At 43.0% G+C, this 19,060-nt stretch overlaps 1 protein-coding gene across 7 annotated transcripts in view; it reads right to left on the bottom strand.

Annotated features, from left to right (window-relative positions):
- ATXN7 (ataxin 7) overlaps nt 1-19,060 on the bottom strand; it is a 137,512-nt gene that overhangs the window by 17,020 nt on the left and 101,432 nt on the right. For all 7 annotated transcript variants that reach the window (XR_003517999.1, XR_003518000.2, XM_027583443.2 and 4 more), the window contains 3 exons: nt 6,485-6,737; nt 4,157-4,416; nt 3,578-3,660 (listed from right to left, as the gene is read on the bottom strand). Coding sequence is in view for 5 of the 7 variants with exons in the window: in XM_027583443.2 (XP_027439244.1) it covers nt 3,578-3,660; nt 4,157-4,416; nt 6,485-6,737 (596 nt within the window). In the remaining 2 variants the exon portion in view is untranslated. The remainder of the gene's footprint in view (nt 1-3,577; nt 3,661-4,156; nt 4,417-6,484; nt 6,738-19,060) is intronic.

Below are 19,060 nucleotides of genomic sequence, written 5' to 3'. Positions count from 1 at the left end.
GAATTAGGAAATGGGCACACTGAGAAAAAGGTCAATCTCAGCAGGGTAACTAACATCAACCCATGCTTGAGGTGTATCTTATAAAAAATGTCTACACTCCAAATGCGTTTGATAATTCCTGTTTTTGTTTGCTTGCTTGTTTTTTAAGGCTCACTCAGGGCTAATACTATTCCTAGAAGAAGATAAAGTCAAGTTAACTGACTATTCCACTACTGCTGGGGTCTTAGTCTGTATTAAATATAAGGAGACAGTGGCCACAAATCACATACTGCAAATACAAGTTAATTCATCTACAGATTTCCTCCACTCTTATGTTACAAAAGTAACGCAAATGTACTTTGCGTTTATGGCCTTACACATTATATAAATGTATTATTGCTCTAGAAGCTTAGAGGTTTGACGTAAGGGGTTGAAGGGGAATTAGGCTTTTAATGTCCTTCTGAAATTCAGTAACGACCTACCTCCTTATTGGACCTACTGCAAACTATGCCTGCCCCAAATTTAAGCTGTCATAGATGGTTACACCAGCGTGTCCAGTTTCTTTTTTAATTTTTACTTAATTTCTTTTAATATGTAATATATCCACAGGAAAGCAACCTAAACGAAGATAAGGAACTTTGTTTTGTTCTAGCTACCTAGTACTGCACCTGGCACTCAGGAAATGCTTCAAACAAAGTATGTAAAAATAATGGCCCTCTACTATGTGTTGAGAATTAATGAATGAATATATAACATCACTGGTCCACTTGCCCGTCTCTCTAGACAGATGTGGAAGCCATTCCTCATCTTTGAATGTCCCCTGGTGCTCAGCACAGCAAGACCAAGTTAAGAAAGGAGGCAGAGATGACCAATATTTTCCCAGCTTGATTTGAAGAATAACCAGGATTTCCATGGAGCTTCCCTCCCCATCAGAACTCTTCAGGGCTACCCAAGTATCACAGGACAAAGACTGGGTATGTAACTAGGCTCCTGCACCCCACGCCCCCGCCACGCCCCACTCCTTTGGTACCAAGTACCTCCTCCTGCTTCTGCTCCTCAGCCTCCTGGCGGCCCTTTCAGACCCGAACGTATGTCTATTTTGCCCCATCACTGAATATTTACACAGACTGCTTCTTTGGCTTCTCCCACCCCTTTTCGCCCAGTTAAATCCTGTGGGATTTCAGCCCAGTATTCCTATGGCAAAGGAGACGTGAGACTTCCCTGGCTCAATCCCCTACTGAAGGCTGTCATAACAAAGGCTTCCTTCCTGTTTAATTACTCATCAGTGGTAACTTCGCCCATGTACGAATGATTATGAAGGTAACCTCCCTCTCGTTCGCTAGACTGTAAGCCCCTCAAGGCTAGGGACTGTGCCTTGATTCTGTTAAAGCCTGTATCTACTGAGACCCAGAATGGGGCCTGTGCTCAGATATGTGCAATCGACTCTCCACAATGACTGATGGGGCAAGGAAACCAGAGCCAAATTTCATTTGCGTGGAGGACAGAGAGGACATGAAACAGGACATCAGACAGACAAGGAAGTGAGGAGGGGACCGAGAGGGTGGCAGGCAAAGGGGACGAGCGACAGACTGGGCAGCAGCAGGTCCCCAGACCCTGAAGAGGAAGGACTACATTCTCGGTCTGAGGGAGGACAGACCCGGGCGGGAAGGTGGGAGACGTTCATCGGGGAGGCCCTCAAGCACGGGCAGCCCTCCACAGCTTAAGAGATGCAGGCCAAAATGGAGGCAGGGAGTGGGAGAAACAGCGGCAAACAGAACGCAGGAGGAGAGGAAGGGCCACCTGTGAAAGGACAGACCTGCCACTTCTCTGCTGACCTGGGACACGCCAGGGCTACAGATGCAAACTCACATGAAGGCAGGCCCCGCACCGTGCTACACAGACGACACCCTTCACAGAACACACGGAGAGCACACACGACTTGAAAAGGAACACAGGACGACAATGCAGGACCCATATGAGGTCTGTTCACTGTCAATAAAGGCTCAGGGAGAAGGCTGGTCAATCCTGCACATTATGAATTGATAAAGCTTTTGGTCCACTGGCATGCCCTGGAGATGATTAAAGGCAAGCCTTTTGGATCAAGCAAGCATTCTTCATCGACCACAGGCACCCTAATACTGAGAAATCCAGGGTCCCGAGAGCCAGGGAGGCAGCAAGAGAGCCGACAGCAGGCGGTAGCCTGGGTGGGACCAGGCTGTGGTACCCGGCCGAGGCTTGCACTTGCAAACTCCCTCCGGGGCGGCTGCAGCCGGCCACGGTTCTCCAGAGTTCGAAGGGCTACCTTCTAACAACACACGGCGCTCTGTGTTCAACTAATGTTATATAAAATAAAAGCAGTTTGGCCGGAGAAAGGAGATTTTAGCCTAGGGAATTCAAGGGTCAGGGATTGGGGTGAAGATATGTGTGAACCCCTGTGACAGAATGCAAAATTCAGAATATATATGTGTATACAGATATTTTTCCTTGGGGAAAGTGATCTGTGATTTTTTTTTTTTAAAGTTAGATATTTAAAGGAGCTCTTGGCCAACGCCTTTCCTTAAAAGCTTCAGAACCACTGTTGTAGGATAAAATCTACATGCTAAAATTAAATTAGAAATTTAAACTGAAATAAGAAACACTTAGAAACAACATTTCCACTTTCTGAAGATTTTAACATTCCTCCACTGTTAGGGGGTGGAGTAGGGCCTGAAGTCCTTTATTCAAACATGATCTTTGGTAAAATTTAAAATAATACACCAAAAATTTTATTAAATTTTTAGAACACTCATTTTTGTAATTCTTACCCCCTTCTCCAAACAAGTGTTTTTACATTACTTTAAAGCAACGATTCTCAATAGTTTTTGAACCGTTCTGAAGGGTAGCTGGGGACATTCTCCGCAGAAAGGCACGTAAGCACATTTGCTCATTTATGCAGGGGGTCCACTAAAGCCACTCCACAGCAACTCCAACTGTACAGCAAATACACCACATTCTTATTAGCATACCGGCATTTTGAGGGAAAATTCAGGACAGAAAGGAGGACTATAACATTTTCTTCACTTAGTAAGTAAGATTGTTTATTATCTAGTATTTTCTTAGAACTGGAAAAATGAGTCTATCTAAAAATCAGAGGATTTTAAAGTGGCTCTTTAAAATTTAAGAACCACAAATTACACAAGCATTTTAAAAGAATATTCACACATAGGCAAAGGAAATTTCTGGACTTGTTTTAAGTCCATACAATTTAAACCACAGTAAAGGGTAGCCTCTCACATTAAATTTCTCTGCAGAAATACTAACAGTCTTTGAAAATAACAGACTGATTAGGAAAGCACACTATTCCCCCCTCGGTATGACACTGGAAGCTCACTGGGGGCAAAATGCCTCTTACGATTGTAGCTTATCACAGAAGACCTCACATTTTCTGAACTGCAGGCATTCTTCATCCAAGCCCAGCCATCGCCTCGTTTACAATCCCCTCAGAACAATCCACAGATCAGATCCCCTCCGGGTTCAGGTGACTTGGGGGGCCATGCCACGGACCCCAGCTCCTTGTGCTTACCGGAGAGTTTCCAGTCCCGTCCAGGAGGCCACCTACCTTGCATGTCAAAGACCGGGTGCAGGGCTTCTTGGTGTCGAGGTCGATGACCCCACAGTGGATGTCAGGGTCAAACTCTCTTTCTGTCAAAAGCACACAGACATTACCACGGGCTCACCAAACATTCCTTCCTTTATTTTGAAAACAAAAGGAGCAATCTCAAAACAGACAAATTATAACTTGAATAAAATCTACGACATCATCAGTAAGTATAAACTCTACAACACGTGAGCCCTGCAAAGCAATGCACACCACAAAGAGAGCAGGGGACTATCGCCATCACTTGACAGGAAAGAGAGTGTGCAGTCAGCACTACTGCACCACTCCATTCACAAAGACAACCCGAGAAAGCTAGTTTTACAGTACCTACAGACCCATGTACTTTTTTATTTTTTTGGAGACCCATGTACTTTTAAAAGCAAGAGTGAAGAGGACAGACATCGTACTTAAGGAACTTCCTCCTAAAGCTGAAGCTGAACCAGTCTTAAAGAGAAGACTGACAGATAGCAGCCCATCTGCTCCCTCATGAATGCCCAATTAACATACAGAGAAACATTAAGACAAAAAATGTGAAGTTACCTGATAATCTCTTATTTAAAAACTTCCTGTTACTGGAATTATCTTCAGACTTCTTTTCCAGAGTGGTTGGTGCAGGAAGCCCTTTGCCATTCAGAATCTGTCCAGGTGAAGGCAAGGTTGGCTTTGGTATTGAGGAGCAGTTAAGGCCAGGCTTGACTGAGGAACTCACAGTAGCAGGACAGGTGGGCCCCACCGCAGATTTCAGTAGTGTGCCATCCATCTTCGGATGAATCTTTTCCACTTTGACAGAGGGCGTCATGCTGTCAGAGGGGGAGCAGAACATCAGCCCTTGAGGGCCCCGCAGCCCCAAGGAAGTGGGGAGCTAGAGAGCAGAGGGCAGAGCCTCCATTTACCCATGCACTGCACAGAGCTAGGCCCCCAAAGGAAACTTATGAAAATGTGGTGGGACTACCCAGAAAACTCAGGAAGATTCATGATGATTCAGTCTCTAAGCCCTCCTGGTGAAGCAAAAAGCTCCAATGGACCATCGGATTTACCTGGTCTTTCATCATCCAGGACAATCTTACACATGAGGCTATGGGGGACCTACACCTGATACCCAACTCAATTCCTGCAAGAAGCAGAACATTAAAAAGGTCTAGAGGGACCAAAGACTACCTGCAAAACCTTTAGAGGCTATCTTTTGAGAACTATCATTTTTAAGAAAGGATTCATCAAAACTAAGTAAAGTGAGTGAACAGAGGAAAGAATTGGAATTAGAGAACAGGTCCAAGAAACGTCTCTGCAGACATACAAAAATTCAAACGAGCCTACCCACATCTCCGAGAAGAGGCTTTTTGCCCCTGTCAATGAAGGAGGCCAATGTTTAGTTAGTTATGTGACGTGTCACTGAAGTGCTAATTCTCCAGTCTCTGAGTCTCTAAAATAAGAGCGCAGAAGTTAAGTGTCCGGCACACAGCTGGTGAGCACTGAACACCTGGGCCAGTAGTAAAGAATTGCCTTTTCTGGGAATCTAACGTTACCATTTGGGTAGCAAATGTTGGTACAAAGCTAACAGTTGGCCTGGTCTGCCTCTGAAGCCCAGCTCCATCCAAATAAAGAAGATGTGGATTGATGAGGTTTTATAAACTTTGTTCAGTGAAGTCAGTGCTCCAGCAGCTGTTAAGCTGGCAAGTGACTTATGCACAGCACTGGCATTTTCTTTGGCTTTCAGACAGGTCCAGGAACGGAAGCCAAGCTTGCTGTACTTGTACTCCTGACAGATGAACAGAGGCTGGGGGCTCAGCAACCAGGACAAACAGCACCGAACAGCTGTACCTGGAAGAGCCCAACAGCAGCAGAGGCGCTGCAAGAAGCCATGGCCTCTCCCAGCTGGCAAGGTCCTCGAGCGGTAGCAGGTGCAAGACACTGCCCTGAGATTAACCAGGTTATCAGACCTTGGGACAGAGATGCAGGGCATACCCTCCAAAAGGGATGCAGGCCAGGGAAAAGCCACCTGCCACCAGGGCCAAGGGCTGCCATGACAAGGCAAAATAGGTTTCTGCAGAGCGCTTGGGCTGCTCCCTCACATGACCACAAGGAGCCTGGCAGCCTCGAGACCCACTGTGCAGACGTGCCAAAGCCTTGCCTGGCAGTGGGAACTTCTTCCAGTCTTCCCCTGTCACTACTGTGATGGGAACCCAAGACTGTGGGGGAGGAAGCACTGTTTCCCTATTGCTTTGCAGGCTCCAGAAAATCCTGGCACAGCACCTAGGAATCACCTCACCTTTTCATTCCCACTGTTATCAACGGCAGCAGCAGAAGCACCAGTGTCCATTCATTTACTGTCTCCTGTGGGCCAGACACTAGGCCAGGTGCTTGACGCTACCATGTTAATTCTACTCCTCCCAGGAACTCTGCACTGTGGCTGTTATTCTCACACTGAGAGAGAAACGGTGCCTCGCTCAAAGCCCTGCAGTTAGGAAGTGACAGAAGGGGCATGTGAACCCAGGCCTGTCTGACGGGAGTGCTCCTTGGCTAACGCTCCTCGACCTTATTATGTTTCCTTCTCCTTATCTGCAAAATGGGGTAACAACAAGACCTGCTTCATAGGATTGTTGTGATAATCAAATGACAGGACACAAAGAGAGCCAAGTTTCCAAAGCTGGCCCACAATAAAGTATCAGTATTATTAACCTTACTATTACTATTCTGTAAAGCCTCCCCAAATAGGATAGGGAGACAAAAAGAAACAACATCTATTTGCTTCCCCGCCCCCCAGCAGCCTCTCTCCCCCATTATCCGCAGCACTCTCAGATGCCACTGGGGTACACAGCTCCACTTTGCAGCAGAGAAGCTTTGAGAACGCTCTTGGATGGCCATACTCACATTCTACCATGGGGGACTCTACTTTGCTGAATGGGATGCATTGGCCTGGTGTTCCCCCTGAGCTGGAATTTCTCTTTGGGTGATTTCAGCAACTTGGAACTTAATGAGGATGCGCTTAGGACACCTCCACCGGAAGAGCGGCTGCTTCCACTCCCGCTGCCTCCTTTGCTTTTGGACAGAGAAGGGAAGAAGGAAAATACTGAAGTGGGAGGAACGGCCGAAGAAGGCTTGCTGGACGAGCTATGTCTTCTTTCTGAAAAGGAAAACAGGAAGAAAAAAAAAAAAGACATGGTTTCAGGCAAGTCTCCAATGGAATCCTGGAAGAGTCCCCTGAAATCAACACATTTAGGTTCAAATATGCGTCACTAAGTGAAAATATATTTAACTCAGCAGCTTTCAGAAATGGCTTATCTAGGCCCCACAGACTTATTTAGGATTCTAGGAACTGGTCCTTCTGCTTCGGAAACATCTCAGCATAAAGCGGTTTATCATACATAGATAGCCATTAGGAAATTAAACAGCCATTCTAAACCTGAGAATATTTGGTTTTGCAGGCTAGAAATGAACCTCACTCCAACTTGCAGTTGGGAGAGGCAAATTATTCATTCATCTGCAGAGCTGTACTAATTGACACTGCATGGATTTTCTTCCTTGCTAGCACAGTATCTTTCCAATTTTCAGAATTGCAAAATGTTAAGAAACAAGTTGTACCTTATTTTTTTTTTTGTCACTACCCACCAGCATATGACACCAAATAAGAATGTTTCTAGGGTTATCTTATCATTCTTTAAGAATCTGTTCTACAATTTTCCAGTGAATCACTTCCCTCCCTCTTTTTTTTTTTTTTTTTTTAATAATCTCACTCGACTACAGATGGCATAGCTCTGTTTCACACCACTAAGATGCCAAAGGCGCAAGACAAAAATACCACAAATAGCTACGCCTGTTTTTTAAACCAGGAAGTAATTCATGGTTAAATACAGACTACACAGGGTTTAACTGAAAATAAGTCTACCCACTGGAGAATCAGGTTTTCTTGGCATAAGGCAATCCATACTAAATAAACTGAGAGCTGTTGAAGGATGCTACTATCTGAAACAAGTAAATTATTTAGTAACTTTATCTACTTAAGTACTTTATGATGGTAGCTTAGTGAGCGTCCTCAATTAAACTTGCAATTTAAAATGACACATGGCTTAACTCTACGTTTTAAAATGTATGGGATCCAATATTTACTTATCACAATACAGAAGCTATATGAATATTTTAAAAATTAAGCAAACTAGAATCAATGATTATAAGCATCATACAAATGGTTTATTTCTAAAGATCATTTAGGCCAGTCCTGAGGCTCTCTGGGAAGCTGAAATGACTTATTCCCAGGAGGCCATTAGTTCAATGACGTTTTATGCAGTACTTAAGAACCTATTTTACAGACAAAATTCCAGTTGTCCAACTGGACCACACAAAGGCCACAACCGAGTTCTGATAGTGATTTTTAAGTGCCTGTTGATTTTTTTTTCCTCTAATGAAAGTTGTGTGTATGGGAGGGAAAATTAAAATAACTTAAGTTTAATAATTCTCCGAATTTGGCACCCGAGAGGTCATCATCCCCGCCCACTTCTAATTTAGTTTCTCTCTCCTCTGTGATCCCCAAACACTGAAAATCCTTCCAAGCACCAGCACTTGTCAGCCAGGACTGTAAAAATTGGTTTCCAGTTCTGTCGCCTCCCTTGGATGGTGAAGCTTCCTGTCTGGGACATCTCTGCCCCTCTGAGCCATGGCACAGAGCAGACCTTCAATTAACATTTGCAACTATTGGTACAGCTTTTCTTGTGAGGAGGAGGAGTGACTGTCAAATGGCCCTAGGCCAATGGTTTTCAAACCTGGCCACACTGGCGTAACATAATGGGCTTAAAAAAATACTGAGTCCCAGCCTCCGAGATTCTGATTTAACTGGTTTGGGATGTGGTCTGGGCATCCAGACTTTTATAAGCACCCCTGTGTGATTCCACTGTGCAGTCAAGGTTGAGAGCCTTCCTCATACTAGGCTAACGCTCTAGAACCATTAGACATGGCTGAGTAAGTTAACATTTGTAGAGCACTGAGAACACGGCCTGGGCCATGGCTCTCTGTATCGGGGTCTAATAAGTAAAGCTCACTGCTACTACCTGTTCTCAACCAGTGCTTTCCTGACTTCCATCAGCTGCAAACTATTTTCATCATTCTTACCAAAGCCACATAAAATGCTCTTTTTTACTCAACATTTTTATTTAAATGATCAACTCAACTGTTCCATCCTCCTCCTCAGCCAAGATTAACCAGTCTCTCTCAGGGGGGTATCACTGGTATTTCAGACAGAACAATTCTTGTACAGGATTTCAGGATGATTAGAGGTCTTGCCCCCTACCCCTTAATCACCAGCAGTGTCCTCTGCCAGGGGCAACCTGAAACTGCCTTCCAATCCATTTTTACATCACCCAATGTGAAGCACAGTACCACCCTCAATTGAGAGCTTTTTCTCCAAACAACAGTATCTACGAAATAGGCTTTGATAAGCTTGTTATATAAATTTTCTGACATATGTTAAAATAAATATTAAAATATTCCTCCAAGTTCATCCACAGCCAGAAGTGTACTAAAGGAATAATACCATGTTTCTGCTAGGAGGAGGGAGAAAAACCCCAACTACAACTTTTACTTTAACAAAGTACACTCTCTACTATTCTCTGGGGATCGAAATTCTCAAGCAAGTGTCTTAGAGTAAACGTGATGCATTTTCTTTTGCTAATCAAATGGTGTAAATAAAATTCTCAATCTAATTCAATACAGTTTTGGCTGTAATGCTTGTTTTGAGAAAGTAAATTTATTCCAAAGTCACTGATACACTAAGGAACAAATTGAGCATAATGAAATATTGCACTTGCTTTTGCAAGATTTTCATCTGCAAAAAGCACTATGTCAATGCAGAAAATTACACCTGGCTAAACCGAGCCACGTGGGCGTACACAAAACACACTCCTCCCCCCAAACACCCACCATCCACCCCAGGCCACCATGGATGTGAGGAGCCGTACCCATGCACAACCAGTGCTACAACTTTCCCTCCATTTCAGATAACCTTCTGTCCACTACTTCACAAGGGCTCATAAGCCGCAGCCCTTCCAACACCTACTTCCAGAAGCAAATATCAGGTCGTTTTCTTCTATTTACCTACTCTTAACCACTTAATCCATGTAAAACTGTGCTACCATTTTTGTTAGGTTCCTATCTTTTTTGTATCACTAATAAAGTTTTGAGTGTTGTGCCCATAACCCCATTTTCCCAATGAGTCTCATGTGGATTGTATTACACAATTTTGTACAACACGGTAATTTCTTAGGAATGCACGCTGTGTGACAGCAGAACTGACTGTAACTTCAAGCTTTTCCTTTTAATTCTCTATTCCCATCATAGTCCATCGCTGCCATTTTCTTCAGCTAACACTTCTTTTCTAGTCTATTAACTCTTCATATAGGATTTTGCACTAGAAAAATCAAGCATCAAAACTTCCTAACATTAGAAGTCAGCTGATATATCAGTAACATTTCAAAAAAGTTGTATTTTCTACTTCAATAATAAAAGCTATTTAGAAACTAAGAATGGCAATCTATCATGTGAATTTCTTTCATTCACTAAAACTTGAAACAGACTTGTGTGATGTGTGTGTGAGTATGCGTGTAACAGATTCTGGCTGAAAAGTGCCAGCTCAAATCCCTGTCATGCTGCTGAATTAAGCTGTTCCTTCACATCATGGTCTGGTAACATATTCTCTGGAAAGGGCGGTATCTGGCTTACCTTCTGCGAGAAAGCAAAGAGGAAAAAACAAATTTAATTACAGCTGAGTTGGACTCTCCTCATCCTTTCACTGTGGGCCTTTATTTTTCATAAGATTTTAAACTGGGCTTCCAGCTTAAAAAAAAAAAAAAAGAAAAAATGTTCCTAGATCAAAAGAGAAATGGGCAAGTTATGGGTAGGATTAGAGACCTTATAGTAAGTGGGCAAACTGGTGGCCAGATGCTAAGCTTAACTGCAGTGTGGTTTGGTGAGGAGTCCAAGCTGAGTTTTCAAAGCACGCCTCTCTCCAGGGTCTGGCACCAGCTCAGAGAAAGCACACTCTGTTGTCCCTGAATGAGGAGGGCACTTTGAATGGCTCCAGCAAGAGGGAGAGATAATCAGGCAGACCAACAGATAGACAAATACAGGTACAGGGAAACACAGAGCAGAGACCCAGAACAACCAACAGGCATGGGTGAGTGGAGGCCCCGGGCAGGGGGAGAGCAGCGGCAGTGGTAATGGGGGTTTGGGTTAAACAGGGCAGACAGACAGATGTGGAGAAAGAGGTACAGGTAAAGAGGGAGGGGGAAGGAGAGAGAAAGAGACCATGTGCCAGCATACAAGAGATAGATGCAGTGGGCTTTTTTCCCCTTGTGGCTTGAATGTGTGCTACCACTGAAGGCAATGGTAGGATATTGGGAAGGGTAAGGTAGAGGACAGCTCTCTTTAAGTCTTTCAAAATGGAAAGCAACCAAGAATACTGAGCTTGCAATCTGGGATTCATGCAGAGGTTTAAAAATATATGTATGTACGTGTTGACAACCAGGTACAAACCAAATAGGAGTTCAAAGCAAATCATTAGGTATTTTTAAGTCATAAATAAAAACTGTTTTGAAAATAACTAAAAATAATTTATATGCACAAGTGTCAAAGTTAGGACACAAACCTAAAAGGCTGTCAAAGCAAATTGTAACTTCAAACCATTCATGCTGGGGGAAAAAAAAAGTCTACAAGGATGTATGTCAAATTTTAAGCAGTTTTCCCTGGGATTAGTGTCTATTTTTTGAAAAATTTTGTATATTGTTTTATTTTTCTACAATAATTATGGTTTATTTGATTATACTTAAAAAAAAAACAGGGGCATTTCCTGTGGTGCGCTAGCCTCAGTCTCACACATGCCAGACTACAACAAGGCATATTACCGTTTATGAGCAAGGAGTCAATCGGTCCCATTCTCAGTGGTCATCATGTAAGAGCAGGCAACAGCACCTAAGAGCTACTAGGACCATTTCACAAACTTATTTTTGCTCAGGGCTCTTCTATTAATGTTTTATAACTCAAACAACTGACTGATTAGAAGTCTCACCTTCAGCAACATCAACAAGAGCAGCCACTGTTTACTGGGCAGAAAACACGTGTCAGGCACCACGCTGCGTAATTTACAGAGGTTATCTCATTCAGTCCTGACCATCTTTGTACAAAGCAGATACTGTTATGATCCCCACTTCCAGATAAGGAAGCCAAGGCTTTAAAGGCCTCATGATAGTTGCCCAACACCACCCAACTAGTTAAGAGGCGTAGTTGGAATACAATCCCAGGCAGGTTGACTCTAGCACCCAGGCTGGACCACACTATAATCCACCTGCTCTTATGTGGTGTTATTAGCAAGCCACAATGTATGGTCCAAAGGCAGGCAGAAGAGAGGGGTGATGGTGAGGGTTGGGACATGTAACAGTAGGAAACCCATCTTCCCAGGTGCTCAGCAAAACGAGGCTAACTGCTAGAACAAAAGGCTGCAGAGGCTAAACACACAAGGTCGAGACAGAATTTTAGTGAACTCAGGATAAGGATCCAGAATCCGTTTAAGGGAAAACCAGGTTCTTGTGGATTTCATCTTTCCATTTTGCAAGTTGCTATCCTAAAGATTAGCTCTGCCTGTCAGCCAGTGTAGCTTTATTCTTTTTTGCTCAGGAGAGTTTTAAGCCATTAGAGATGGTTTGAAGAGTGAATTTTGGTAGAAAGTATCAGGCAGGACTGTCTTTCTGGCTAAAAAGAAACATTTTACAAAGTTCCCAGATGAGCCTGTTTTACTAAGAACCATCAGGAGGGGCAGCAAACACCTGTTCTATAGGATTAGGCTGGCCCCCCCCACCTCTGGACCAATACAATGCATGCTTCTTGTCACTCTCTGGTCTCTTGTAGGTCCATGGTTGCCTTTCCAGCAGGGGCTCAGGGTTGTCGGGCACAGTCTTGATGTGGACTAAGTAACTAACCAGCCTGAACAGAATCCAAATTAAAATAAAGAATGCTGTTTTTTTATAGATTCCCTGAAAGGGCAAGAACTTTGGAATCAAGAGACAGATGGGTTCAAAGCCTTGCTCTGCCACTTACCAGATGGGTATCACTGGACAATAACCTGATTCCACCCACCTTGGCAGCCTCTTCATCCGTCATGCCCACCCTGCAGGGCTATTGGGGATTAAACGATGGAGAGTTGGAGACCCCGCAGCGCAGGGACGATTATGGACCAGACACCGGGAACTCAGCAGGCACCAAGACAAATGCCCCTGTTAATTCAGCTAATGCCAGTTACAGACTTCTGTGAGAAAGGTGTGCTGCTTATCAAAGGAGGCAGAAATCACTTACTAATAAACGTAACCCATTTTAAGTTATCTTATCTTCTCCAGCGGGGGACAGGTGTGGGCTGCATATCTAGTGCATATGTCAGTCCAGGAAGAGATGAAGCTCTTCTCCTAAAAGCTCAGAGGAACAACTTTTAAAATTCATTTAAAAATGAGTAAATTTACACCAACCAAAAAGAACGCTCATTCAAGCTATTTTATCAATAAAAAGTTGGCTCATTTTTCTGACAGAAATGAGTCACTCAGGAAGAACTGCGGGTGAATGGAATGGAATTAAGTGAAGATCAAGTCTCAAATTCAGCTTTATAGATCCAAAGGTGGAAATTTTAGGCCGATTATTGAAGAAATGATTACTAAAACTCAAAAATTTTTCTCTAAATGAAACTGACACTTTTGGATAGATTTGGTCAGGTAAGGTCACAAAGAGTGTGTACTCTGTACAGAAAGGCCTTATGAAAAATACCTATCCACACACTTCAAGGAATGTATGATTTCATGGGGTCTCTGACAGCCCCGTCCCACTAATACTCTACAACTGCTCCCTTTTAAAGCAAGGATTTTTTAATAACCAAGGTTGTAACATGGCTATAAAATGTTAAATGCACATGTATGGATCATTTGGCCAGGCATAGCAAGTAATAACTGCATGTAACAAAAGGCTCAGTTTGGAAACTCAGGATCATTCATTAAACAGGCCCTTCACAAAACTTATTAAATTGTTTAACATCCAGGTTGAAAAATAACGCTAATGTGCTTATTATCCAGCTCCCAATTAACCCAAACTATCATACTTCACTTTTCAAGCTGCCAAACACGACTCATGGAGGTGTCAATTGGCATCAGTCATCCTTCTAAGAATGACCCTTAAAAAGCATCCAAGATCAAGGAACTATAGATCAAGACTACATAAACATTTTTCAACTCTCAGAGCATCTTCCTTGCACATCGCCTTTGCTCCACAGCAGGATTTTCCCTAGACTTTTGACATTCAAAGCTGAATCCCATTCCGGATCTTGTGTCATTTCTATACATTATCTAGATTATTATCTTCTTACTATACTTTTCAAAGTTCAGCAGCTAGACTAGGCATATGTAATTTAGCATTCTCCTAAGCATTATCGGTGAAACATTGACTTTGTGTTTGACACGGTAGTTATCTATTTTGTTCCTAATAACTATTAAAAAAAATACATGGTATCCTATCTAAATTCACAGCGTGGACATGAAATCACTGCATGTGAACATGAAGCATTTAATGATGTCTTCTCACTACTTTCATGGTCAACTTCTCCCTGTAAGTTTTCTTCTTGTCTAAAGGCACGCTCATGTGTCTGACCAGCAAACACAGTCTTACCCCACTTCCTGTCCTTGCATATTCTCTTTAATTCTCAATCTGCTTTTCTTTTGATCCAAATTCTTTAGGATCCCCAGACACTCGATTAGACTACTCCAGAGACAGCCTAGTGTTGTCCAGAGCTAAAAAACCAGCCAATCCATGAGACTATCCCTGGAATATTCACATCTCAGGTTGGGGAATCCAGAGCTGACCTCTGACAGGCAGTGCCTCAAAGGACAATTAGCCAAAACTGGAGCTGGGAAGCAGCCTCAGAAAAGCATGCTTAGGTGGGTTACAAATGGCACTGAAAAACAGGGAGGAAGAAAAAGTCTTTACCACAAAGCACTCAGCATCATTTCCACTAGAGAGATTTAATTGAAAAGGATGATTTCAACACTGGCTGCCCTAACAAATTAGTCTCCAACTGCGACTTCTGCCAAATGCATTTCTCCTCCCCCTAATGCAGAGGTGCTTTTAAATTAAAACATAAGGGGAAAGTGCAGAAAAGAGAGTCATTTACAGCACTTGGGCCACTTGAAACAACTTTTCACCAAAGGTCTATCATCAAATTATCAAGCTCTTCAAGTCAGTGCTTTATGACGGAAATAAAAGCCCCACTAAAGTATGCCGGGTCTCTTGGCATTTCCCCGTCTCTGGGCAGGGTGCGCACTTGCAGCATCCCCATTCACACTAGCTGCATGAAAGAGAACAGATCACAAAGGGCAGATTACAAGGGAGAACGACTCCGACTCCAGTGGGGGAAGGGACAGGCGTGAATGGATTGTAAATAATGTTGCTAAGAAGGGAGCAGAAATATGGCAACTTCAAATAATCCTCTTGCCAGGAATTCCTCCCATGGGGAGGGACTGTTCTTTCTGTACTCTGCTTTCAAGTGTGTGAGAAATATGAAAACCTTAACTGAGTATCTGGGGTACTCCTCCCCTGCCATCTTAACTTGTAGCTCTCTGCAAACATTGTTACAATGACTTTTTTAAAAAGTCAAGTACTTTGTTAGAGGAGATGAAATGAGAGAGAAAAAGAAGAGGCACATTGAATGGTTATCACAGGAGATCACCTTGGCTGTGAGTATAACATCATTTCTTCATAATCACTGTCATAACACAGCTGTTTTAAGGAACGGTGAATGGTCTGAATGACCAGTTCATTTCCCGATGGGGGCCTTTCCTATGCTTCTGCAGCTGTGTTCAAGGTGCAGACTCAGAGCTGAGGGTTATCATCATGATCTTGAACAGGCATGCACAGATGTTTTCAGTGAAAGTACCTTTGGGGAAAAGGCTGCTGCTGCCTTGAGCAAAATACAGCCACCAAACTCTAGTTCTGCTGCCACCGTTTCTGACTACAGGCTGGCATGCCACAAATGACATGCTGGCTGATACTTCTACGTTGCTAACAGTCATAAGGACCTCGCTCTGCCGTCCTCAGGAAGCACACTGTTACCCAAAGGATGCTGGCAGAGTACAGCAAGCCACCACCCTGCCTGAAACAAACATGATCTCACTGAATGATGCACAGCATTTCCCCCAGATTCGCTCCCCTATCTCTCTCTCTCTCCCTCTCCCTCTCTCTCTCTCTCTCTCTCTCTCTCTCGCAGTTATCGATGCCTTGAAAAATCTGCATTCCTCAGGTATCAACATGTGAGAAGAAAAAAGAGCCAAAACCAAAAATCAACCAGTCTCCGGCTACTTCTGGTTTAATCCTTCACTGGTTAGGGAACAAAGCAACCTACAGTTCGGTGACTTATCATTCCAAGTTTAGTCTTCCAATCTGTTACATACGAAGTACAGTTCAATCATCAACATACTCAGTCCTTACCCAAGCTTCTCTGTAGTGACATTTTGGGCCTATGTCCCAAATGAAAGATACAAAGCTATCATCAAAATGCAAAAAGGGAATTTAAAAAAAAACCAAAGTATGCCTTTCCCACTCCAAATTTTACACACACACACACCCGTGCACATGTGCGTGTAGGAAGCGACTGAATTAAAGGAACCTGGTAAAACTTAGAGTTCTCTTTTTCATTGTTTTTGTTTTGTTTTTTAAAATGAAAACTGCTGTGCACGAATCCCCACAGGGAACACTGTCTTCCCAGGCCGAAAAGGAGTAGCAAGTCCAAGGTGCAATGGAATGACAGCACCATCTACCACCAAGTGCACTGAGTCTAAGTCACATCCTTATTGCTATTCCCCACTAACTTTGTACCCTTTTAATTTCACTTTATTCTGGATGGGGGAGGGAAGCAAACAGTGAACACGGGAATGACAAAAACCTCAAACTCAGAACACAGTCCCAAAAGCCTTCTTCATTAAGCACTCTGTTAATAAGGAATGGGTGATTCATTACTTAACAATGCCAATGTTTTCAATGAATCTGTAGCACACATTTTTTTTTTTTTTTTTTGAAAAGAGAAACAGTATCTGCCCCACCTTCAGGCTGGAGGTATCACGTAATGAACATCAAAAGCAAGGTTCAAAAACGAAACCACAAACAGCAAAACTAAAACTGCCTGATGAGAGATAGTTTTTTAAAAAAATAAATTTTAGGGAATTAACAGCAATTTGATTAAAGGTTTAAAATCTGTCTATATTTACAGCCCTTCAAACCGGTAGCTAAATTTCAACCTCAATTAAAATCATCCGGTCAAGCTCATTACTGCAGAAGCCATGAAATGTGACTCCAGGGACAAGTCAAGAACGCCACTGTCACTTCACACCCTGCTCACCCACAGAAGCAGGAGACAGGGCAACTTTGGGAACAGACTCCCAACACAGCCAAACACAACCAGCTGAGCTGCACTGGCTACCTTGATAACACAACTGAAAAAAATCGTTCTTTCTGGCAGTCAGTATGTAATTAAATTTTTATACACTCACTTTAAGTTACTGAATGACTTTCCAGGGCTACTGTTTGTATTTTGAAGTTGTTTCTCCTCTTGACACAGTGTTCTGCTTGAAACTTTGCTGTGGATTTGAAGTATCTGACAAAACAGCTTTCAAACACATTCTACAGGAAACACTATGAACTGCCTGTCACAAAACCTCACTTACCACAAGTGAGATAAAAAACAAACAGTTAAAGCGTGTCACAGCGTTCCTCCATTTTTAGAGAGCAGCGTAACTAATGCTTTCCCTGTTTTGAGATACGGGAACTGTTTGGTGCAAACCTCAGCATTTTGTTGGAGTTAATAACAAACTAGACTCCTGTCTGCGTTTGAACTTTGTCCAGACCACTCAAATGACATTTCAGAATGGCTCCTGTGAACGGCTTGCGGCAGCTAATCCCCCTTGTTGCGATTACCCACTCTGATCCACTAGCTCTGCAGAGCTCACTCTCTCCACAACTTGAGCACCGTACAGCTCAGGGCCTGCTGGCAGAGAAGGCCAAACGCCAGGAGGAAAGAGGCCTGCACGAGCTCTTCCATGTAACGTTAGCAAAGACCTAACCCACCCCCCGCAAACTCATCCACAACTGGGCCCCGAGCCAAGCCCAGCCTCTGGAAACTGCCTCGGAAAACTTACCCAGTGCAGCTTTCAGCCCTCGTGTGGAAGAAGAGCTGTTCTGGAGAGGCTTCTTGTCACCTTCCATTCACATAATCTGGTTGTGCTTCACTGCACACTTGCTACTGCAAGCTTGCATCATGACTTGGGTCTGCCCACCAACTCCAAATATGCTCCATGTTTGGTCTTATGTAACATTTGCTACTACTGTAAAAAGCACTTGAATTACAAAGGTCCTGGCAGATCAACAGAAAACAAGGGGTGGAGTCTAATTTCATCTAATATGGTCATACAAGGCGTCCTGGCTGGTGTAAATTAATCCTTCTACTTGAAAGGCAACTTGCCAAAACTGGGGAAGATGGAACTTAGGAATTTAACCTGCTAAACTGTGAATTTACTCACACCCTGATTTTTCTGAATACCTTGAAATGGATGCTGCTGCACGCAGGTATATTAGAAAACTTACATGATTCATTATACAGCCTACATTTTAAGCCTCCATAGACCTAGAAGTTTTAAAGTTAATGCGTTTCTATAAAAATCAGCAGCCTCTCTCAACATTTTATTTCCCCATGATCTATACTTAAAAATAATTAAAATTTGTCATATTGAAAGCTTACTTTTCCTTCCTAAATCCAGTAACAAAAATCTTAACCAATTTTCTGTGCATTTTTGTAAAATACATCTAATTTCAGAAGAATATACACCTGATCGTCCGGAGTTTGGTGTTCAATCATTACATGACTGACTAAAGCTGGGACCTTTTATACTTTTAATCCAAAAACTTCTCTCACTGATGGCTCTTTATAAAGTGTCTTCCTGGTCTGTTTCCCTATCTCAGCCCTATTATACTCCCCACAAAGCTACCTCCATCCCCCGTTCTCAATCCCCAAAGCTTACGGTCAAATAGACATGGAAAAAAATGGCCAACTGATCTGAGTTTTATGATGATAAAGGCTGCACACATAAATAGACTCGGATGCCCGATAGTTCAGAATGAACACTTTTAAGCATCAAAAGGAGGGGGGAAATTCCTCCACAGAATCCCATCACCCCATACAGAATATTTGGCTAGAAGTCATGAATTACATGTGTGGAAAAGATTTGGCTTGGAAGGGGTGGGAAAGAGTCATGAGTTGTAGGAAATGGTTTCTACTAGACCAGACACAAATTCTAAATTTACTCTAAAACAAAAGAATAGTAGCCACACTGCTTTAATTTCATGGCAGTCATTCAGATCCCAACCAAGGCAGCAATATTAAGATCC

Source organism: Zalophus californianus, chromosome 1 (genome assembly GCF_009762305.2).
Source record: "Zalophus californianus isolate mZalCal1 chromosome 1, mZalCal1.pri.v2, whole genome shotgun sequence".
Lineage (NCBI taxonomy): Eukaryota > Metazoa > Chordata > Mammalia > Carnivora > Otariidae > Zalophus > Zalophus californianus.
This window is presented reverse-complemented; position numbering and strand designations above follow the sequence as displayed.